The sequence below is a fragment of the Octopus bimaculoides genome, chromosome 14 (genome assembly GCF_046866305.1).
Source record: "Octopus bimaculoides isolate indiv1 chromosome 14, ASM4686630v1, whole genome shotgun sequence".
NCBI classification, from domain to species: Eukaryota; Metazoa; Mollusca; class Cephalopoda; order Octopoda; family Octopodidae; genus Octopus; species Octopus bimaculoides.
In genome coordinates, this window is record NC_142941.1 from 49,014,585 (window position 1) to 49,040,531 (window position 25,947).

Sequence of the window (25,947 nt, forward strand, 5' to 3'; positions counted from 1 at the left end):
CGCTGAATCTCCCCTCGCGAACTACGTTAAGGATACATGTGGAGTACTCAGCCACTTGCACGTTAATTTCACGAGCAGGCTGTTCCGTTGATCGGATCAACTTGAACCCTCGTCGTCGCAACCGACGGAGTGTTGGCTTCATAACGAAGATATTCAACTCACGATCGTAAAGCTGAGTTCGATTCCTGGCAGCGCGTTGTCCTTGAGCAAGACTACTCCTCAGCGTGGACTAAAATACAGGAGATACCAACCAGTTAAGAGAACAGGTGTCCGAGGTATACTCAGCCACTTGCACTTAAACAGCTAGGTTACTCATCGTCGAAACCGATGAATTACAACGGTTTTTATTTTTTTATTTTTAGAATTGAATAGTAGGCAAACGTCGGTCTCTGAATGGAGCTATGACAAAAAGATGTTCCAATCGTGGCCATCTCCTCTTTCACTTAGATACAGCGCCCGAATATATTGTTTTCATTTTAAGATAGAGTGGTTTGATTTGAGGGAGATTTGATTGCTGTTTCTAGCATGTCGATAGACACTGTGGGCAAGACCCCCACCACCACCACCACCACATTACACCCACCTCTGCTTGCATCTGTCCGTGATAAAAGTGTCGCAGGTTGGACTTTTAAGAACATGTGCCGAACTGAAATACAAACAGTAGAAACTTACAGACGGTCACCTGATCTGCTAGAAATAGCTGAGAAACCTCTCTCAAATCATACCTTACAATATTAAAAAGAAAAGGAAGCAAAGCACAGGATGGTTCTGAGGATAATGCTTTGGCTAAGAAGGCGCGTAGCTAAGTGGTTCGGGTATTCCTCTCACGGTCGTAAGGTGGTGAGCTCGAAGACACTTTATTTCACGCTGCTCCAGTCTACTCGGCTGGGTAGAATGAATTATACCTGTACTTCAAAGGACCAACCTTGTCACATTGTGTGTCATGCTGAATCTCCCTGAGAACTACGTTAAGGGCACGCGTGTCTGTGGGGTGCTCAGCCACTTGCATGTTGATTTCACGAGCAGGCTCTTCCGTCGATCAGATCAACTGGAACACTCGTCGTCGTACTATCGTGTTAAATTCTCCCAAGAGTAGAAGTTTATATTTTGTTGGAACTTTCGAAGTTCCAGTAAAGTTTCATCAGTAAAGTTCGGAGTACGGCAAAGTTTGACGTTGAAGCGGGTTTTCAACACCACATTTCAAGAAGTCCACAAAGATGACCACAAGTGACTTGCCACACGTTAACTTTTTTTTTTCAGCATTTGCAACTTCATCGCAACCATCTTCCTTCTATATCTTAATCCTCCCAGTTACTACTACTTTCTGATATACTGTTGGTTAGCTAGGTATCTCCTCTCTCCTCTATAGCAAGATACCTGCGTTTGTCCCGCTGTCAAACTTTAGCATCTCAGCATCTAGCATAATGTCACCTCCCCCTTCTTAATATACCCCCTACTTAGTCATAGGGGTTTCTTCTCTTTTCTGTTCTTTTCTGGCTGGCAACATACACGGCGACCTCACCGGTGCTGGTGATATGAAAGAAGCACGCTGTAAGGTGCTAGCGTTACGAAGGGCACCCAACCGTGGAAAACATGCCTAAGCTGACATTGGGGGGTCAGTGCAGCCCTGAGGCTTGCTGGATCCTGTCAAATCGTCCAACCCATGCCAGCATGGAAAATGGACTTTAAACGACGTCGGCGATGACGAGATCCATAGTGCTGATCTTAGAAGCATTAACCATTCCAGGTCGGTGAACTAGCGCAACTGTTAAAGGGCCGGTACGAAAAGCCTAGCAGTGTATATCTCGGCCCTTTGGCTTCCGACATGAACGCCTGTGACGATACTGGCGCCAAGTTGTATCAGTCAGAGTTGGCGGACTTTCTATCTTGGATAAACATCGAAGGCGTGGAGAGGGAAGACCAACATGCGCAGGGCAACTGCTAGTCTTCTTCTAACACTATATATATATATATATATATATATATATATATATATATATATATATATATATATAGATAGATCCTATATGGATATATATATGGATATATATATGATATATATATGATAAATATTATTTATATGCATATATATGATATACATATAAATATGATATATGTATATATATATGTAATGCTACGTGAGAAAATGCATAGAAGCGCCCCACCCCGACCCTCCTGGCTTATGTGTGTGTGTGTGTGTGTGTGTGCGTGTACACACGCACATACATATATGGCTACACGTGAAGTACCAAAGCAAACAGTTGGACGGACACGAAAACCGTTTAAAGTTGTTTAGATGTATGTAAATGAGAGGTGTTCCATGTGAACCAATGGAAAGTTTCGTAACAAATGTAATTCGATGTCGTCGTCTGCCGTCGAAGAAAGTCTTTTTCTTTCTCGTAGCTGTGCCACCATGTTAGCTCAGCAACAACCAATGAGATCGCACGTCTTGGAGCCATGATGGAAGTCGTCATTGTTGTCGACCAATCAAATCGCTGTGTTATGTTGTTGCTGTCATTTCTATTATTACTACAATAGTGAATGTTTTATTATTGAGTGTGTGTGCTGGTAGTAAACAACGGAGTTGTTGCCTTACATACCTGCACAATTTAGTCGGTGGCGTATGTGTGGACTGAGGCAGAGGATTTAGTTCGAATGTGGAGTGCAGTTGGTCACAACGAACTGGAGTGTGGAGTTTAGTTAACGACGACGACAACAACAACAACACAGCCTGGAGTGTGGAGTCTCACTGCAGAAGCAACAACGCATTGAGTGAAGTGTAGTTGCAACGACAACAACAATAACACTGTGGTGTCAAGCTGCAGCAATTACAATAACAACAACAACAACATTGACTCGAGTGTGGAGTAGCACTTTGACTGAAGTGTGGAGTGAAGCCAGAAACTCAAGACCTTTGAAGTGCTTAAAGAACAAGGCAAGTGGATTGGTGTGACTTGAGCGTTGTTTATTTGTCTTTGAGTTTTGTTTTGGTTTTTATTTCAGAAAGCAGAGAATTTCAACTGCCATAAAATAAATAGGTTGGTCGGTCGAGCGGGGGGGCATTGACAAGAAGACAGAGACACAACAGATGAGAAGGGGACAGGCGCCTGACATGTGGGATCAGCTACATGAATAGAGAGAACGAGGGATACATAGATATTATTATTATTATATATATATATATACAAGGATTTTATTAATTGTATATATGTGTGTTATGATGTATATTTGCCCGTGTTGAGTGAGTTGTAATAAATATAGAAAGGCGCAGTAATAAAAGAAAAACATGATAATACTAGACATACGGTTCAGATTTAGAAATAAATTATAGGGGCAAAAAGTGAGTGGCAAATATAAAAGACAGGGGTATAATGAGAGAGAGAGAGAGTGTGTGTGTGTGTTGAGAAGCTAGACATAGATAGAAGGGGTTTGCTGAGAAGAAGGCAGACATAAACATGCAGGAGGGGGGGGGGGTTCTGGTGAAATGATGGCAGACGTAAACAATGAGACTGGCGAGAAGAAGAGGAATGAAATGTACAAGAGAAATTGATGTGGGAGACGACGAATGCAGAAGTGGACAGCATTTAAGATTATGGAAGGCAGAGAGAGGGAATAAACAAGTTAAGTTGTAATAATAATAATAATAGTCAGCCGTGGTTGAATGTGAGAAATAAAAAAGACTATATGTGTGTGTGTGTGTGTGTACTTTGACAAGGATGGTGTTTGATAGTGACTTCGAATTTTCGGCCTGTTTGGCCTTGGAAGTCCCTGTCAACATTATTCTTGTTAAGGAATAATAAATGTGTTCTCTACGAAAAAGTATCGAGTTATTCCTCAGTTCCATGTAAAATTGTTTTCATTCCAACTCGACATTATATACATGTATGTATGTATATATATATATATATATATATATATATATATATATATATATATATACATACATGTATGTATGTTTGTATATATATATGTGTGTGTGTGTGTGTATACATATATATGCATACACATACACATCTATATATATTTCTTTCTATCTGTAAACACTATATGTATATGAGAGAGAGCATTATGACAGATGTCCTAGACTTGTTCTCATAACTTTCTTTAAAATGCAAATAATTTGATGAAATTTTTGCAGAAATACTTTTACAGCGAAACTAGATTTATATAATGTTGATGTTTCAGACATATAAATCCATGGGGTTGGTTGCTAAATTTACTAATATTGGTGATGAGAAACTGGGCGGGGAAGAAGGGTGGGAGACTAAAAAAAATGAATTTCCTAAAATTTATCCTCGCCGTCGTAATGTCCACCTTCGAAAACGGTCAATGTTATAGAGTTGGAAACTATCGAGTGCCCTCAAAACCTAATTTCTTCAAGGTTCCAGTGATTTTTGAACATCTGCAAAAGTCTTTTGAGAAGATAGAAGTCTCTTTTGTAATTTTTTTTTTTCAGTTTCTATTTCTGTCCTCTGAGATTATAATTCTTACACATTGTGTAAAAAAAAAAAAAAAAAATAAACTTAGAGAAAAGTCTCAAAATTGTAAATTGATGGAAAAAAGCTGCGTGGCGGGAGGGAGGGAATTTTTTGTTTTTGTTTTCGTTTTTCAAATCCAAGATCTTGGAAATTTACGATGGTAAAATCAAAAAAAAAAAAGGAAGAAATTAAGATTCGAAGGAAAGATTGTGTTTAGCGTATTAGAGAATTTGCGAATCTTAAGGAATCCTGAAAAATTTCGTTATGAAAATATAAATTTGTCAGAAAGCAATCTGTAATTATGACTCTGTTTGCGTGTATCGGGGGAGAGAGAGAGAGAGAGAGAGAGAGAGAGAGAGAGAGAGATTATAATTAATGTAAGAGTTGTGAAGTATGTTAAAATATATTTTACATGTTTAACATACAACAAACATCTTATCCGGCAGTCTGGGATGGCTTTTACTCCCTTCTCGTTCTGGGATGGCTTTTACTCCCTTCTCGTTCTGGGATGTTCAAACGCCCCAACCAAGGCCGAATGCATATATGTGTACGTATATGTATATACATGTGTGTGTATATATATGTATGTATGTGTGTGTGTATATATATACATATATATATATATATATATATATATATATATATATGTATCGTTTATTATTATTTTTTTAATCATTGGACTGAGGCCATGCTGGAGCACCGCCTTGCATTCAGTCAAACAAAGCAATCTCGTTACTTTATTTTATTTCAGTTTGGTATTTATTCTGTCGCTCTCTATGCCGAACCTCTCAGTTACGAGGTCGTAAACAAACCACAGCCAGTTGTCAAGTGGTGGAAGGGAACACACACACACACACACTCAAGAGTGTAGAATAACAGGAGGCTGCTGTTTACTCGGGTAGAGTGAGGTGTACACTAGGAATATAAGCAGACAAGAGAAAAGTGCACAGCCTGCATTTGAAACTCTATAAACATCGTTAAGATACAACAACAGGCTCAAACTCTGTGTTTATATATATATATATATATATATATATATATATATATATATGGGAGAAGATACAAATAACAACAGGTGGTGTAAATAACAAAAGTATATATTAGTATGACGCTCGGGAATACGGAAAGTCTTTGACGTTTCGAGCTACGCTCTTCAACAGAAAGAATACGGAGACAAGGAGAAAAACACGGAGAAAAAAAATTGAATAATGTTCAGTCAACGATGTGTGTGTGTGTGTACATATTTGTTATGTATTTCGTCATTTCTATCTTCGGTGCTGTATTACTTCCATGAAGGAAAACAAAGAGGAAAATCAGGGAAGTAATATTTAATACGATTAATTGGTTAATTATTTTTATTATTATTATTTTAAATATCTCTTAATAAAGGTGATGAGTTGTCAGAATTGCTATTTAGTGGTACATCTTTGCATTCTAGTTCAAATTCCACGCCTGTCTGCTTCAATTTCTTCCTCTGTTGGTTATTAAAGTACTTGGAGTCGTTAAAATCGGCCAGTCCTCTCTCCGCCCATAATATGACGTAAGACTAATATATATATATATACATATATATATATATATATATACACACACATATATATATATATATATATATATATATATATATATATGCAGACACACACACACACATGCAAATATATATTTGTGGGTTAGAATGTAAACATGGATTTATTTATTTATATAAGCCACAATAACAATATTTATTGAAAGTAAGAGGAAACGCTGTGGGCGGAGAAGAAATCTAATCGCTCGATCTCGCTTCGGTATTGACACACTCACTCGCTCGCATTCAATGCACACACATCGTTGAGATGTACACAAAATATAAACACTGATGTCTGTGTATTTAGTACACATACACACGACAGCACTTGCTGTGTAGAACACATCAGTACAAATCTCTTTAAACAGAGTCACGTCTATGAACGAACATGTGTATGGAGCATATAAACTTGTACTTTTATATAGCATTCGTAAACACACACGCCCACACTTTCCCTGTGACATAAACAAGTGTTGTTGATTTCATAATTTATCTTTCTTCTAATATTTTCATTGATACTTTGTGAGGCTGCGTTGAATAATGGAAGGGCACTGCTGGAGTGGGGGTTACCCTTTCGCACTGTACAATGACACAGTGCCGGCCGTCGTGGCGGCACGCGTAGTGTATTGGCTGATGTTTTTTTTTTTGTTACTTACAAACCGTACATGTAGACACTTACATGGCGATCCTTCGGTATTGATCTGTAGAGTATTGGTAGGAGGAGACAACGTCATTCACCCTCTTCTTCAGTTATGTCATGAAGGAAGGTTGTGTCGATGAATGACGTCGTGTACCAATATCGAAAGACTGCCACTTGAGTGCGAGAGAGAGAGAGAGGAAGAAAGAGAAGCTGAAAATATTGAGGCTTGTCAATTGTTCAGAGGCCTGGATTGGATTGCAAATCAGTGTCAGGTAGAAATCATGATGGTGGGGGGAAATGTGCATTTGGAAAGAGAGAGTAACACACTTTCCTCACTGACAGCAACAAGGAGACCTGGCAATGTTAGTACGAGAAATTGCTGAATGAGTGTATGGGCAAGATAAGGCCTACTGCAAGTAGACCCAATAGAGGGAACAGCTATTGAATTAAACAGCTATATATGGTTGAACTTGTGATTAATGGACATGAAGGCCAAGAAAGCAGCTAGATCAGTGATTCTCATTTTCCTCTACTGGGCTCCACAGCCATTCAATGCTTTAAAAAATCCCATTAGATTTTTATAATTAAATATAATAAAAAATATTTTGTGTATTTGTAGAAGTCTGTAACAAATTTATTGCACATGAAGTTTAGCAACAAAATCTTATCTGGAACCCAGTTGAGAAGCGCTGAGCTAAAGCATCATGGATTGTTTGTGAGATGCTGAAAATATCTGAATGACAGATGCTAGTCCTTTGCATTGTCAGAAAGAAAAAGGTGTCATACTGACTCATAACATCATCAGCTGCTACAAGGTACCCTAGAAAGAAGCAACTATGAAATGGATGGACAGGAATAGTTTTAGTAGGTGTTTGACTCAATTACTACTGATGCCCTCTTCCTAGCTGAACAACTACAGAAATTATTAGCCACAAGACCACCACCACCACCATCTATCATTCATTGACCTGGTGACTCTGCTCAGTGGTCTCTAAGAAACTTGATGTAAATGAAAGGCTTTTGAGAATTGGTGCATGCCACGTAAGGAGATGTCACCAGCAAGGTGAAAGAGTTAGCAATAAGTAAGGAATTTAGCCTACAGTTAAGTATCCATCAGGGGGTCAGTCCTCTAACCCTCTGTTTCTTCAGGTCATGAGAGGAGTTTTAGAGGAGTTGTTTTTTGAGCTTGTGTGTGCTGATTACCAAGTTCTCATAAGTTGTTGACTTAGAGTAGAAATTTCAAACATGGCGGTAGTACGTAAAAAGCGCCATCCAAATGTGACTGATGCCAGGGCCACCTGACTGGCTCCTGTGCTGGTGGCATGTAAAAAGCACCCACTACACTCGGAGTGGTTGGCATTAGGAAGGGCATCCTGCTGTAGAAACATTGCCAGGTCAGATTGGGAGCCTGGTGCAACCTCCTGGCTTGCCAGTCCCTAGTCAAACCATCCAACCCATGCCAGCATGGAAAATGGACATTAAACGATAATGATGATGGAGATAAAGTCTGGGATTGTGGGGAGTTACCATGTTCTGCCTACAGAAGAGAAACAGATTGGAATTCTGTACTCTGTGCTTAGCATAAAATGTGTGCAAGAAGTGAGGTGGAATGACGAGCATGTTACCAGGTTAATAATGACCTTCACCAATGAAGCTTGTTTTTAAATGCTTTGAAGGTTCCCTAGAAGTAGTTGATAGCATTTGTTGATGACCTAAATAGCTGTGAAAGTGTTCTCTGAAAGAATAATATTCTGCCTCCACTTATGATGATGACGAGTGTTCCAGTTGATCCGATCAACAGAACAGCCTGCCTGTGAAATTAATGTGCAAGTGGTTCTCAGAGATTCAGTGCGACACAGAATGTGACGAGGCTGGCCCTTTGGATTACAGGCAGCTGAGTGAACTAGAGCGACATGAAATAAAGTGTATTGCTCAAGAACACAATGCACCATTGGAAATCAAACTCTCAGCCTTGCAGTTGTGAGCGAAATACCCTAACTACTAAGCCACATGCGCCTTTGCTATCCTGTCTAAGAATGGACGAGGGAAGCCTGGCTCTTTCCAAGTGAAAGGTAGATTGCATACAATGCAATGTTGCTTATCAGTGGAGTTGGAAGCATTTATTGGGTTCCTAGAGTTTGAGTTGGTAAAACTACTGACATTCTTACTAAATATAAATTGTAATTATTATTAGTTTTAAGCTTTGTACTTTACATAGTTTTGAATTAACTCTTGAAGAAAGATGTTCCTGATTTTATGATATTTTTATAACCCTTTGATAAAACAGCTTTTTTTTAATATATTCTGCAAGTTTTTGTCTAATGTTTTATTGTTTGTAACTTCTTCAATAAATGATATAAAAAAGCCCCAACAGCATAGCTACAGCTTTTAAGCTTCAACTTTTACAGGTTAGGGTGTTTAAAACTAGCTTGATCATTATTCTCATTGGCCATGCTTGTTGTGTGCTTTTAATCAATACAAGAAATATGTGATTAATCTATGACTCATCATTAGCCCTGGACACATAATTGTGAAACAGGCACTGAATGTTGAAAATGTGTGGTGGCTTGAAAAAAGAAAAAAGAAAACATGAAGTGAATCTGCTGTTTGCTCTGCTAGATGCGTAATGTTAATGTGCATGAACTGAACACAAAGAGTCAAGTGTAACATGCAAGAAAAGTGCAGACTGTTGCGCATAATGCGGTTGGAGGATGATAGATTGGTACAGAAGTGCTCAACAATTCAAGAAGGAACGTGTGGAAAAGAAAAACATAGGAAAGATAAATTACTTAACAAGATCTGACTAATTAGTCATGGGAATTATTGTGACTATCATCAATTATTTGTGTAAATTTAATCTATGACATTACTTAAGTGTGATGGAAATCGAAGCAGCCCAGGTTTGGACAATAACTGTTTATATTTTTGGAAACATTTTTTGTGTTGATATCATTCTCATCATCATCATCATCATCATTTAACATCGGTTTTTCCATGCTGGAATGGGTTGGACAGTTTGACAGGAACTGGCAAACCAAAGAGCTACACCTGGCTGCACTTGTCTGCTTTGGTAAGGTTTCTATGGCTGGATTCCCTTTCTAATGCCAACCACTTTACAGAGTGAACTGGGTGCTTTTTTCCACTGTCCCAGCAGATACAAAAACACAAAATAAAAGATCTGCTCCACTTTACTTAAAATATCTGCTCAGACAAAAACAATGTCCACACACTTGTATTTATTTATTGTAGAATAGCTGATATTGTTGGGATTATTTTATATTTTTTCAACAAATAGTTTACTCTAATATTGATCATGATTAAAAGCTTCATAGTAGCTATAGATTATATAAAAATTGTCGCTGAATATTTGCAACATCATAGTGAGAGTAAGAAAAGTTGTCTTTTTTTTTACATGCAAAGGTAGCGAGTTTCTACTTCCTGTGTTATATATAAAAGAGAGAGAGAGAGAGAGAGATCATCATAGGATATAGGTGGAGTTTTAACGTGGAAGCAATTACTGACCCCTAAACTCATTCGTAACATGTTTGGCATGCTAGCACCCCATTTAATTACCTGTACTGTTTTATGCAGTAATCAGACTCCTGAACCAGCTAATTAAACTTGATGCATTGTGCCTAAGAGTGCAGATTTTTGACTACATTAACCATTTCTGCATCGATGTCTGTCTTCCTATAATATTTTTTTTTCTTTATTCATGCAGGTGCAAAAAGGTTCATAGCCAGGAAAAAGTTAACGGCTCAGACGGGAAGCTAAAAGGGACCAGAGAAATTTAGCTGACATCAGTATGGCATTAGTTGAAACAGTGAGAGGATATGAACACAGTGAAGATTTAATCAATGGCAACGTTGATGATAGATGCAAGGATGTTGATGATGAGGAGGCTGAAGAACACATGAAGTTGGACAATATAAAACCTCTTAGAATAATCCGCAAGGCCAAACGGCCAAGCAAGGCAGTGGAGGGCCATGGCCATCTACAGAATGGAGGGGGTTCTAGTACGGGCACTCTCATTAACACTGGAAATAGGTTGGCCTTCTCTAAGAATAGCCGGCGGTCAAGGAATGGCAAGGGTAGGGGTCTGCCCAAGAAAGGTAAGTCTTCACCTTTGTGAATTAGATTTCTTTATAACGTACTGTTGTGATGAATTAACTCAGAGATCAACCATGATTAAGTCGTCCCAAGAACAAACATTCCAGATATGACCATCCTGTTATAACTAGAATTTTCCCTATCATGGTGTATCTAAGGTTACATTATTCATTTGAGTATCATTTGAGTGAGATTTGGCTGGTACTTCTAGCACAGCAAATGATCCTGCAGAAGCTTCCTCATTTGCTCATTTCCTCTGAATGTGTTTCTATTGTTATGGCATACTTTCTGAGATCAGCATTGATTAAAACAAACATTTATTTATGTTGTTAGGGTATATATGTTGTTGTTGTGTGTGTGTGTATATAGTTATAATATATCCAAAACACTGTCCTCCAGGCTGGTTTCTGCTCTGTTGCTGTTTTAAATCTACTCACTCCATTCCCATTTTGTGTAATTTTCCTCTGTTACATCCACTTTTCCTTTGTATCCTTTATCCACTTTATTCCTTTAAAAGTGCTCACTTGTTCACTGAATAGATTTTGAATACCAAACACTAAAGACAGCATTAAAGTGTGAAGAACAAAAAGAAAAATGGGTATTGTGTTGAGGTAGTCATGTGAAAGTCCTCACTTTCCCATACACACACACACACACACACACACACACACACACACACACACACACACATATCAAAGGATTTCATGCTTTTGCATTGTGCACCTACTATGTACTTGAAAAAAATCAAACTGAAAAACTTACTGTCGGTTCAAACACGTAATTGTATAATTTAGTATTTCCTACGTATTACATTATTTTACATTTGATGGATATTTGTCCTCATCTCGTATGTTGTTTATACAATGTTTCAGCTGATATACCCTCTAGCCTTCGACACCTGATGAAGGCTGGAGGGTATATCAGCTGAAACATTGTGTTAACAACATAAGAGATGAGGACAAATATCCGTCAAAAGTAAATAATGTAAATAATTCCTCATCTCTTCTTAAATATAGAATTGCTACGTATTACTTTTCTTTTCTTTTCATATACACACATACACACACCTATATACATATATATATATATATATATATATATATATATATATATATATATATACACACACATACACACACACATATACATATATACACACACACACACACACACACACACACACATATACATATATATTCAAGCGAGGTCGTTGCTAGTGCTGCTGGACTGGCTCCTGTGCAGGTGGCACATAAAGAACACCATTTTGAGCGTGGCCATTACCAGTACCGCCTGACTGGCCCTTGTGCACCCACTACACTCTCGTAAAAGCACCCACTACGCTCTCAAAGTGGTTGGCGTTAGGAAGAGCATCCAGCTGTAGAAACTCTGCCAGATCAGATTGGAGCCTGGTGCAGCCACCTGGTTCGCCAGTCCTCAGTCAAACTGTCCAACTCATGCCAGCATGGAAAGCAGATGTTAAACGATGATGATGATTATATATATTTGTATAGTTCAGTATTAACTTACATAAACATGCAGTTATGTGCAGAAATATAAAATGTTTTTTTTTTTATTCCTGTTCATCATAGGAGCTTTGATAACGTGAACAGTAGAGATCTTAGCAAAGGAGTTAATGATTGGAAGCGTGTAACAACTTTCATGCTATAATCATTTGCTACAATCACCTCATCCAGCTCAAGCTTCCCTGTTCTTAGCACCCCTGATGTCCCTTGAGGGCATGTTCTGATACACTTCTGCCATCATCTCTCTCACTATCCCTCTCTTTATCTTACTCTCCAACTCACTTTCCTTTGTTTTCCAACTGGGGTATCCATGTATCTACTCTATACAGCAAGACCTTAAATCTCTCAACTGGCACATAGCCACACGACCTCAACATTATTCCCCCGCCTCCCAGTTGGGGGAGTTGTCTTGAATTAAATTTGGAATTTATAAGAATTTTGTAGACAGTATAAACTTTGCTTTCTTTTAGTAAAAGTTATATAATTGTAACTAATCAATGAGCAGCTTTCTTTATTATACTATATATATGTAAAATAAGAGATAAGATATGCAGGATGCATATTTAATATTTTTATGCCTTCATATATACCATAAGTTTCAATGTACTTTGCCTTAGTACTTTGGCAAAAAATACAAGCTTTAAGTTGTAGTGCATGCTCATATTTCTGTAATCATACAAATTACACGTAAAGGAAATCAATAAAACAAATAAGAAACTGTACGAACAAATCTGTTTACATATTATCAACCAGGGAGGTCGAGATAAGCAAGAAGTGGAATATAAATCAAAAGATAAAACTAGAGAGAATTAGAACATAGAAAAGGCGTCGGTAGTTGTGAGTTGGATCAGATTCTAGTTATAGGCAGAGAAGCAACAGTTTTGGGGATAGGGCAAGTTGTTCTCAACGTTTGGGGTTCATATAAGATCTTTGGAGGTCCATGCAAGTAAAACAGCAAATTGGGGATCCACAGAAGTATTTTAAGGGTCTTTGGGAAAATTTTGCTTTAGATATGTTTATTGCATGCAACGGTTGGGTTCCATTCTTGAATGGTTTCCATTGTTTAACATATTTCCAGCCATTGATTCAGAATTTTGGGAGAAGTCTCTATAAAATTAGTTTTTAAACATTGAAGGGCCATGATGCTCCATGGATAAAAAATGGTTGTGATGCTATCACCCTCTGTACTCAAATGGTACTTTATTTTATCGACCTTGGAGGGATGAAAGGCAAAAGTTAATTCCAGTGGGAATTGAACCCAGAAGATAAAATGCCAGAAGAAATATTGCAAAATTATGCATTCTCATAGATTCGAGATTTTGATGATGTGATTGTTTATTTTTAGAATGGTATTATAGGGTAGGTGTGAGAGGTCGGATTGGGCCAGTTTCAATGTAAAACAAGTAGGCTATCTGGGCCGGCCGGTTATGGCCAGTTTAAATGCTTTAAAAGATTATGATTTTTATTATTGTTTCTGTTATAACAATCTTAGATTTTCTTCACTATTTTTTTCCTTCTATTTTGATCTATATTCTGCTTTTTACTTACTTGGACCTTAAATACCCTTCTCACTCTCTCGTCGATTCTATCAATATTGATCTGTTATATGATGACCTTTATTTTTTCTTTTTTTGTTTGTATTTGCATAATTACAGGTGTTTTGACGCTAAATCGATGATTTCCCGTATTTTAACGTGTATAAGGAACCCCCTAATTTTGGGGCGCTTAAAATTTGTAAAGATGGTCTTGTAAGGGATAATAATACTTACTATCCATGTATAAGAAACTCCCATATTTATTTAACCTAATTTTTGACAAAAAAAAGGGTTTCTTATACACGTTTTAAAATACGGTATTAACTCTATAAAGACGTTAAAATGCCGAATTTTCTGCTTTTCTCACTTCGTTATGTGAAATTGATCCCATGTCACAATAGGATATTTAGGGTTTAATGTAAGACTGATTTACTGAGCCCAAAACACACACACGTGTGTGTGTGTGTAATCTAGTTTAATGGCGATCCTATTAACAAACGGTATTCATGACTCGAGTTTGGTGCACAGCTAATCGTCAGATGTGTAGGTTATGGGTGAAATTTGAACTCTGTCCGAAGAGTCTTGGGCATCATTTGTTAGCTGTGATCTTCATTAAACGATATTATACACAATTTCCCTATAGTTGTGAACTCCTTTTTTTTTTATTTTGTTTTGTTCGCATACAACATGACTAAAAACCACAACAAATCGTGCAGTGTGTGTGTGTAAATATGCTTTTATATATGTTTATTTTTCTGAATATATGTAGTTGGATGCGTATGTATATATATATATATAGTTTTTCATGCCTAATTATGTTTATCTGTATCTCCCTCTCTCTCTCATATATATATGTGTATATATAATATATATATATAATATATATATATATGTATATATATATATGTGCATGCATACACACACACGTGTGTGTGTGTAATGTAATTCTATGTTTATGTGTCTCCATCCTTCATGTTGTCCTATGGTTGCTTAAAACATCGGGTTCTCATTGTAAAATTATATATTATGTGGGCTTAAGGAAATCCCTAAACTGCATCTCATTGGTTCATATTACAAAAACAATTATTGAGGGATATTGTCCAAGATAGTAGCAACTGCCATATACTGTAGATCTTTCAGTGACTCATTTGGTCCCGAATTCTCCACCCCCTCTCTCTCTCTATGTCGAGTGTGTATTGTGTACTTTTTGTGTTGGTAAATGTAGTTTTGCTATCCATAGTAACAATCTAAAGAATAAGCTAAACTCAACGAATTATCCATTAGAAACCCCGGCCAGACATGCCTATATCTATTTTATAAATGCCCTAAAATACATGACAGAAAGTGTTATATTTTCTGTTAATGTGACAGAAAATGGTTTTGATTCCGCACGGCAATCTGTGTATTTTTTTTCTTTTCTCTTCCAGTCTTAGGGAATGGTACGTGTGTTTTCGAGTGAGAAGACTGCATTTTTGAGTCTCTGGTACCACAATCCTTGCAATGATAACCTCTAGATTTCATTATCTCCTCAGAGACTTCCCTTACAGTTTTTTGGTAGTCACATGGGGAGAGGTGGAAAAAAAATCTCATTTTATGTGAGTTTGCTGAAGTAATCGACTCCGACTATTTCAAAGCCATATTAAGTTCACCCACACATACAATATGTAGGTCTATTGACTGCGCAGTAAATGTTTTTTAGTTATATATCAACCCTAGTCCAGTAAATATTTCATCTAAGATGTTCAATTTGTGACTCTAATCCCGATTTCTTCCTTCAGACATAGCATGTCTTAAGATCACACATCCGATGCGTCCGTTCTATTTTAAGACTGTCGTGTGTTTATTTCGAGAGATTTTGGTTGCTATTTCTAACTGCTCGAGCAACCGCTGGAGGCTTTCTTCGGTTAGTCAGCAAGCAGTGTTGAGATATGCATCTACACGTGCTTACTGCACACACACACACACACACAAACGTTTCGTTAGTAATTCTTGAAATTCAACATTGCTACAAGGAAGACGGTGTGTATATGCGTGTTCATGCAAGTATGTGTGTGTGTGTGTATATAAAGACACGCATACAGAAAGAGTGAGAGATAGTGTGTGTGTGTGTGTTTTGATTATTTATAAAATCATGTGCAGGTTTGTGTTGTTATCCACTCATAGACAACAACATCAATGTAGGACAGTGTGTTATGTGTGTGTCCTTCACCTTTAATAGTGCAGCAGGGAGGGCGAACTGCTTCTCTTCCGATTGTACAGTTCGCTTCTTTTTGTTTTTATTTTCAATTCACTTCACATCATACACTCACCATTTTACGCTGGTCTCTTTTTCGTTTTCCCTTACCATTAAACCCTTCTATCCAGCCCGTTTGTTATAAGAAAATGTAGAGAGGAGGGGAGGGTCTACAGTTGCCCCCTTTTCCTTCTCCTGTTCTCACTGCTACTACTATACTACCACTATCACAATCTCGTTGCTCCCTTCTGTTCAGTGTTTTCGAAACGGTTTCCCTTATTTTTACTTCAGAGGGAGGGGGATGTTGTACTGTTCTGGTTTGGTGGTGGTGGTGGTGGTAGGCTCTGATTGGGCACTTGTAAATAATTTCCATCCGTAACCTTTCCATCCTATTTGCAGTCATAATATATGTGTATACCGTATATTCCTGTTTAAGGTCATAGATTTGACTGCTATTTCAAGCAAATCGAGCGACCGTCTGGAAGCAAACCATTTAAAATATTTTGTGCTTTTTAGAAGTATAGGCAATTTATTGCAGATAAGTTTTAACAAAACCTAACGTGGAGCCCCCAAGGGCCATATGGTCCCCGATTGAGAACCACTGCTTTAGAGGCCTCTCTGTTTAATTCGTTAATGTTGTTGTTGTTGGTGGTGGTGGATGACTACTGTATGTAGTGGCGGCGGTGGTGTTGTAGGGATGGCTACCGCTACAGGATGTTATTAGTAAGGTTCATGTGTATTCTGTTATTAACCACATTGGAATCTGCTCCCTTTCTCAAATCACCTTATCTCTCTCTCTCTCTACACACACACAAACCTTGTGTAAACTGTGTGTGTATATATTAAAAATGGGGAAGGCCGGTTTATGGGATTATCTTCGGTTTCCCATCCACAAAGGGCTTAGCTTTATGGTGTATCGCTAGATACTATATATAATTTATATAATATATATGTATGTACATATATAGTTTATGTCCAGTTAAAGGAGGAAAATAGCTGGATATAAAGTATATGCTTAATGTCTATTTATTGTTTTAAGGGTATTTCATTCCGCAACAAGACTAGGTATTGAACCAGTATTTCCTTGGATGCAACCATCCCTCCACGAGGTTAACATATCCTTGAATTAAATTTATATATATTTGTTGTCAGTCTCCCTTTTTTTTTCCTCTCCCACTATCTCGTTCCCATTCGCCCATACAACATAGCCTTATCAACATAAGATCGTACGTGATACTCTAGTCGTATTACATACTGTTATATATTACTGACTGATATTTTGCTCCATATGTTGTTCAGTATGTCTGTTATGGAATTGAACCGAAATAAAATATTATGAAGGGCGGGGGAGGAGATGGTGGAACAGCTTAGGTTTGTACTGAGTTGACGAGAGGATTATCACGTGGAGTTGTGCTGGTGTTGGCTGCTGCTACTACCACTACCACCACCACTACTGCTGCTGATTGTAAACATCACCACCACCCCACCACCGCCACCGCCATTTTGTCATCCCTTTCCACTTCTCACCTCTTCCACCGTTGATCAAAACAAAACAATTTGCACATAAGAAAATGTAAAAATTATACACCCTCATGCTACACACACACAAGACACCACTCACTGTACACAAAAAAAGCTTCTAGGTGTTTGCATGACCTGCTAAAAATAGTGACAAATTTTCCTTAAAATCATATTCTACTTGTAGGCAAAAGACAAGACACTTTGGGCTGATCATAGGTTTTTCAGGATTAGGGCTGACCAGGAGCTAAGCAACAATTTCACATCGGGTACAATAAGTGTATATATATGCTTAATGTCTGTACAGGGGGTGGGTGGGTGGTAAGAAGCTTGCTTCCCAACCACATAGTTCTGGGTTCAGTTCAACTGTGTGACCCCTTGGACTAGTGTTTTCTGCTATAGCCTCAAGCTGAGTGTCTTTGTGTTTGTTCCCAACCACTGCTTGACAACTGGTATTGCTTTGTTTACATCCCTGTAACATATGTATCAGGCCTTCCAAAAAAAAAAAAAAAAGCACTGGGGTCAATTCTTTCGACTAAAAATTCTCCCAGGCAATGCTGTAGCATGACCACTGATGTTTTGTCCGCCTGCACAGTCATGCCTTTGGTACTTTATCAACCCTGGAAGAATGAAAGACACAAATTGACTGAGATCAGTGCTGCCATTTCTATCCGGTTGAGCAGCAACACAGGCACTCTCATTGACACAGGATGACTGTTCTGATTAGTGGTGAAACGGGGGTGGGGGTGGCAGAAGATAATGAAACCAACCAACCTGACATTGGCGTTTGTGACATCAGGTAAAGCCAACTGCCCACAGCAAGTGGATAGTTATTAAAATGTCCGTAACGAGACTAGTAGTGACCATGCACGTTCCACTTCATTGCTACAACACACATATTAGTCAATCACCATGAGAGCAAAAGGCCGTGGACCAACCTGAGTGGAACGAGACAGGAATAAATATCTGTAGTCATATCCATATGTGAATCATTCCAAACTGTGACCCTTCTACATCTGATTTCACAGCTAGACTAGATCCATAGCGATGTGCTTCAGGAGATGTCATCATCATCATCATCTGTTTTCCTATGCTTGCATGGTTTGGATGAGTTGTCCCCAACACAGCATTCTGCCATGTCTTGCATTCCTGTATCTCTTTCTTTCTTTTTTTTTGTTGGTAAGGTTCAGCTTCAGATCAGCCTTACCACTTCACCCCCTTCTCGTCCATTGAATCCTCCAACATCAATCTCCTAGCCTTTCTTCACCCACCCATCATCTTCCATACGGACTATATGTCTGTGGCAGCCTAGTTTCTGCTCAGACACTCTGCAGTCGATTCCTCTCGCGGCCAGTTTTCTTCCCTCTTCATTTCTGCATCAAGGTTCATGCAGAGCACACATTCTATGGATGATGCTCACCACACTTGCCCAGCCTCTGCATTCAGTCATACATGTCTTACTATCATGTAGCGTCACAGTTTTTATACACTTTGTATCACACAATTTACTTTTCACTCAGAGAATCCCTTTGTAGCACGAAACATTCTGGACAGGTTCAATCTTGCTCAAAGACTACACTAAGGGGCTCGTTCTAAAAACTTTTTTTACTAAAGCACAAATGCATTGAATGAAAGTTAGGCATAAGATAAATCAGATGAAGTATGGAAGAGAGAAAACTGTGCTGGTCATAGTGCATATGGATGAGAAGAGCTGTATAAAGAAGTGGCAATGGCTATATGCAGATGGAAGTTCTGGAAAGGAAGACCCAGGAATATGTGGGACTTATTTTGAGATGTTGGGCCTCACGGAGATGATGATGGAGGACCGAGCTGATATGATAATTCGTTGAACTCAAAAAGGCCTTTCACAGAGAACATGAAGGTCCTAAAAGCAGTGTTTATATACAGTCATTTGGTCCTCCTATCCTACCTCAATCTGCCCCTGTCAAGTTGTTCACCTCTCACCTTTATAACATCCATCTTGCCTCACTTCACTCTTCTTACTAGTGCACTATTTAGTTGCTATAATCATACCAGAAAGCAGAATCTGTTCAAATTCCTCCCCCTTTGCACCCACCCCGTGCTACCATTTACCTCTCCCTATTGCTGAAACCTTTTTTTTTTTTTTTAAAAACCCTATCTTTCTCAAAACCATCCCCTTCCAACTTTTTTTCCCCACTAATCACCCCTTTCAGTGCCTCTGGTTATCTCTTTCTCTTTTCAGATTTACATCTTGGGGCTGCCATATCTTATCTTTAATACCCTCTATCTTCTGCTGACAGCTCCCTCCTACCTTTGCGCCCTACTCACTATTGCTACCCCTACATACCTCTAACATCTGTTTCCGTCACTGTGCATCTCTCTCTCTTTCTCTCTCCTCCCTATTTTCTGATAGTGCTGCTCTCCACTCTTCCTGGCCTGCCTCATATCACCTCTTCCTATTTGAGTCACTCCAATTTCTTTCACCTTTCACCTACTGATTACTTACCATCGACCACATCTCCACTCTCCTTCGTCATCCACTATATTCACCTGAACTTCCATCTCTATGCATTTATCACTCTTCTCTCACACTCTAATTAACTCCTCCACCCACCCACCCACCCACCCACCCACCCACCCACACTTCCCAATTCTTTGTCCATCTTCTCTCTTATGATTCATCTTGTATCTTGAGAGTATGCTTGGACACACCATCACCACCATTATTGTCTTCCCAACTACTTCCACCCACCCCTACATAGTATGTAGCCCTATCTAGATCCGGGGCTTGGTATGGCTGAAGTTTGGTTTCAATATGTGTAGACTGGTCTCTGTCAGAAGCAAATAGACAGGGAATTTCAGTGGGATGTAATTTTGAGGAGGAAGGATTGATGAAAATGTGTGTCATGTCTGTGATAGTTTGATGAGAGAGAGAGATGCTATTACTGTATAGAGTGAAGAAATGTTTAATCTATCAAATGGAATATGGTACGAGATGTTTGTGTTGCATTGGCAGTGCTGTCTCCTATTCTATCAGCATGGCTGTTATCAGAGTCCTAATCTGTTTTAGGTGTGTTTGGTTGTTGTTTAGTTCCAGGTCAGTTCTGAGCAAACTTGTGATCACAGGTATTCCATCTCACCTTTCTCAGGCGTTTATGCATCTACAATTACATTATCCTGTCTGTTCTTTCTTTAAAAATAGTTGAGAGTGGTTTGAAGATTTGGCTGTTTATTTCTACTTGGTTGGTTAGTTTGTAATGTGTTATGTTGTGAGCTGTGGTTGATGGCAACAGAATTGCTAATCTAGATGTCAGTCAGTGTTGTGACAAGCATTTCTGAAATAGAAAACATTCTGAGGCCACTCTTCCTTTTCTGAAGAATCCTGTGCAAATCTTTAACCCTTTAGCATTTAAATTGGTTATATCAGTATTAAGGAAGGATAGGAGAATATTAGATTTATAAGCCTTAAAGTTCACTCCATAATTGCCCATGGGCATATGGTGTAGTGGTTAAGATCATGGGCTACTAACCCCAAGATTCTGAGTTTGATCCAGGCAGTGAACTTGGAGGGTATATCAGCTGAAACATTTGTGTTAACAACAATCAAGATGACAAATATCTGTCAAATGTAAATAATGTTTTAGATTCAAACTGATTAGATCTGACCTCTCACACTTACCTTGCAATGTCATTCTAAAAATAAACATGTCTTTGAAATCTCAAAGCTATAAGATAATGCATGATTAAATTCAAAACATTGTGAATAAACATTAAATATGACTAAGTAATCTGAATGCCAAAGGGTAAGGGGTTAAATCTGTTTTTCACAAAACACCAACTTATGCTTCCATCTTTTATTGCTATATTGCTTTCAGTTATTGAACTATGGCCATGCTGGGGCACTCTCCAAGAATCTTAGTTTATCATATCACTGCCCATACTTATTTTATAATTCTCTGTTAAACTGCTGAGTTATATTATAAAATTGATTTACAGAAAGACACAAACGCACACACACACACACACACACACACACACACACACGCACACTCTCTCTCTCTCCAGTTACCAAATATAACACGAGGTGGTCTTTTGCTCTGCAGCAAGATTGAACTTAGATCCAAGTGATTGTAAAGGAAACTACTTAACTACCTGGGCATACGCAGAGGTATGCCCAGGTAGTTAAGCAGTTTCCATTATTGATTTTCTTTTACCCCTTCCCCCATTCTGGCATGGTTTTGAGGAAAATCCTTGGGTCAGGTGCCCTTTTTGATGCCAAGCCTTAATTATTTTTCATGGAAGGTTTCCTGTTCAGTATGCATGAGAAAATACTTTAGTTGTGATCTACAACTGGTCCCTTTATTAAATTAGGGAAGCTCGTAGTGTAAAAATCCATCAATATAGCAATTCTCTTGTCAATATCTCCTGCAAATACTAAAAAAAAAAAAGTTACTTTGCTGTGGAGGTCTAAGGCTGAAACGTGTCGGAAGTTGTCCATACTTGCCAAGATCAGAGAAATTAATTTAGTTACTAGGCTTAAATTTTTCTTCACCGCATAAATATTAGATTTTTTTCCAGAGGTTACATTAAAAATAATGATGTCTTCACCCTGATGATAAAAAAAAAAACAAAAGAACAAGAAAAAGTCCCCATTCCACCGATAATTAAACAACCAGTCTCAGGTGTCCCCCCCCCTGCTACCGCCACAACTCCTACTACTCCTACGACGACGACGTCATTCCTGCTATTCGTCCTGTTACCAATCCTCTAGTTTTCTCCGCCACCCTCGTTGCTGCTACATCCCGTCCCTACTACTGCTACCCCCCCCCCCTTGCAAACCTTACTCTTAGTCTCTACCCTGTCATTATCTTCAAAGCAGTAACAGCTCTGTCCACATTTCCCTTGCATCCGTCGATCTGACAGATGTTCAAACTCTCTCTCTCTGCCCTACATCAAACTGGAAAGGTCACAGGGGACATTGCCCTCTTCATAAATGATAATAATAATTTCAGGTGTCAGCAGTCTTGCTCTCAATAGACCATCGTTATGTAAAGCTTCCAGCCCCAAGAAGGAGGTGGAGGAGGAAGACAAATTCTCTCTGCCCAGCCCCCTCCTCCCACCTCGTCGTTCATTTCTAAAACGAAGCATGTTAGAAAAAGGGCCTACGTGATGTGGCGGAGATGAGCTGCAAACTTTGCTCACCCCCTCCTCTCCAATAACGTCAGTTTTGGGTGTGTGGTTGTTTAATTTATGTCAGAATACGTAAACGTATGTCGACTGAGGAGAAACTTCTACAGCACGTGGTGATGTTGTTAGTAGTGGTTCACTGCCTTCTAATTACATATTGAGATTGGTTCACTGCTTTGTTGCTGCATAATGTGATGTCGTATATGGTGTTCAGCCCCAGGTCATCCTTGAGCGAACAAACTTATGATCAAAGGCGTTCTAACCATCGTCACCCTATAGGGTTTGATTTGGAGTGAGATTTGGTTGTTATTTCTTGTAGGTCGAGTAACTTGCCAGCGTGTAGTCGGTGGTAGTGTTAGTGGTGGTCCACGACGCAATAGTTACATAGTGTATAGTGTGCTAGTGATGGTGAGCATACTGGGATGTCAGTTATTGTTACTACTTACTACACCGCTGGCTGTTGTAGTGGCTACTGTTACAGTATTGTTGTTGTTGTGGTGGTGGTGGTTGGCAACAATTACAATAATGTCGAGTTGAGGGTAAATAGTCGGTCGTACTATTTCGCTTACAACCGCCACCACCACCATCATCATCATCATCATCATCATCATCTTCATTTGTCATGCAACTCATTATAAATGACATCAGTGCTATGAACAAACTCACCAATCAAAATTGCTCTTTTGCATCTCTCTCTCTCCCTCCCCACACGTGTTTGTGTGTATGTTTGTTTATTGTGATCGGGAGGAGATGGTTTCTTTTCATACGCTCATCCACCACCACCACCACGATCTGCTGCTGCCGCTACTACTACTACTACTACTGCTACTGCTACTGCTGCTGTTGTTGTTACAGCTTCTGTTCATTATTATTGAAAAATACCACCACGTGTGTGACTGTAGTTGTTCAATTTATGGGGGTCAAGTGTACCGTATGTATATATGCGCACTCGCACGCATATGAACGCATTCATCTTTTTGTCGTCCGGAGAATCACGACGAGTAGCGATGGAGTGAATCATCAGCTTCGAGAATGTGTGTGTGTGTTTGTGTGTAATATTACCATTTCACTACCGCATCTGTTTACAGTGTTGTGACGTACAGCGAGTGATATTCTGACTGTAGGCTCGTAGTTAGTATGCAGTTGGTAGAGCTGTTGGCTGGGGTGTTGTTGAGCTTCCGAGTTGGCCTTCATTGACAAACCTGTCTTCAAAAGCATTCCAAGTGTAAACACGTCCACTTTTCAATGCTTGTGTCTCTCTCTCCAAACTGACCGTACGTACGCCCAGACATTCATAGAAACAAATAAAAATACCCGGTTCTTTCTCTGTTGGCAAGAAATCTTGAAATAAACTGAATAATGACAAAGACATACATTTGTGTGTGTGTGTGTGTATCTTTGTCATTTGACTGCGGTCATGCTGGGGCACTGTCTAGAATTTTAGTCGAACTAATCGACGCCTGTACTTACTTTTTAAAAACTGGTACTTTCTTGTTACTCTATTTTGCCGAACCGCTAAGTGACGGACGTAAACACGCCAACACTGGTTGTCAAATGGTGGGAGTGGAGAAACACCACACACACACACACACACACACACACACACACACACACACACACACACACACACACAGAGATTGCTAGATGCGACGGGCTTCTTTCAGTTTCCGTCTACCAAAGCCATGTGAATGGATTTGGTCGGTATAGAGCTCTAGTACAAGACACTTGCCCAAGATACCACGCAACGGGACTGAACTGAAACCCATGTGGTTCGGAAGTATGCTTATTACCCACACCTACATGTATGTATACACAATCTTGTTTCAGTCATTGGACTGCAGCCATGCTGGAGCAGTCTTGGAGAGTTCAATTAACAAATCACCTAGTATTTATTTTCAGTCTGGTACCACTTATTCTATCGGGTACTTTTGCCAAACCGCGTAGGTAGGGAACGTAAACAAACCAACGTCGGCTGTGAAGTGGTGAACACAGATGTTTTGTCTATCTAATTCCATATACAATGTAATAAATAGCATCACCAAACCTAAAACAAATTTCTTAACAACGTAGCCATTGATTTTTTTATTTTTTATATATCTCAGAGTGAAAAGTAAAAATATCTTTAGTGAGAATTGAACCACAGAACAGAAGGATGTTAACCAAATATTCCTGACAGTTTTCGTTGGATGTTTTAGACATTGACACGGAGTTTTGTAGGAAGGATTGTAGTGTATTAAAGATACATTGAATGACTCCTCTTTTATCAGCTCCGAGGCGAAAGGAGGGAAGGAATAATAGAATTTGAACTATAATCGGGTGAGATTTAGCTGCCATTTCTAGCAGATTGCGTGATCATTGGTTCAAGGGAGGTAAGCAAGGTTTTTCTAATGCTACCCTCTCTACCACTGCACTGACTTCTGTCACCTTGGACCTGCAGCTAAACAATAGCCGCTGGTCAATCTTAATCGATACCAGTTGAGAACTGGTATCGATATAATTAATCAGTTCTGTCCTTCTCTAAAAATTGCTAGCTTTATGTCAAAATTTGAAAGAATGACATTGTAGGGTAGGGGTGAGAAGGTGGATCTAGTCAGTTTTAACATAAAACAAAGTAGAATATTTGAGAGCCAGATACGGTCAGATTAAATGCTGGAGGGTTAATGAAAGGCTGGATGTGTGTAGTGACTGTGTCTTTATGCTGTTCATTGAGATTAGACTTGCATGTCTGTATATTGCTGGATCTAATTGGTGTCTCTGATCAAACGCTTGGGTGTCTAATTGATATGTAAATCATTTAGGTACAACACACTTGCATACATGTTTATTTCATGTCTTTTTCTCATTCAGGCGGTGGTGGTGGCAAAGGCACTTGGGGACTTCCCGGTGAAGAGTTATATGAAGATGGTATTTGTACAGATGTCCGTGATCCCAATTATGATCCTGAAAGCCAGGTAATTATTCTTGTTGTATTAATTTAATAATTGAAGAGTTTCCTTCCAAAACCAGATCTATGCATTGGAATGACTTTTGAGTCATTGTTTAAAACAACAACCTGAATATATGTGATTTTGATTGGAAGACCAAGATTCGCCTCCTGTCTATATGGCATCTGTCCCAGTTTGACTGAGAAACATTTCACGTGCATGAAGCCAGCAGCTTGCAGATGGTACTTTAATG

The 25,947-nt window shown here is 38.9% G+C and overlaps 1 protein-coding gene across 1 annotated transcript in view; it reads left to right on the forward strand.

Annotated features, from left to right (window-relative positions):
- Positions 1-2,510: 2,510 nt before the first annotated feature.
- Positions 2,511-25,947, forward strand: part of LOC106868596 (programmed cell death protein 4) — a 33,963-nt gene continuing 10,526 nt past the window's right edge. The window contains exons 1-3 of the mRNA XM_014913930.3: positions 2,511-2,935; positions 10,404-10,794; positions 25,618-25,721. Coding sequence (XP_014769416.1) covers positions 10,488-10,794; positions 25,618-25,721 — 411 coding nt within the window. The 5' untranslated portion in view covers positions 2,511-2,935; positions 10,404-10,487. The remainder of the gene's footprint in view (positions 2,936-10,403; positions 10,795-25,617; positions 25,722-25,947) is intronic.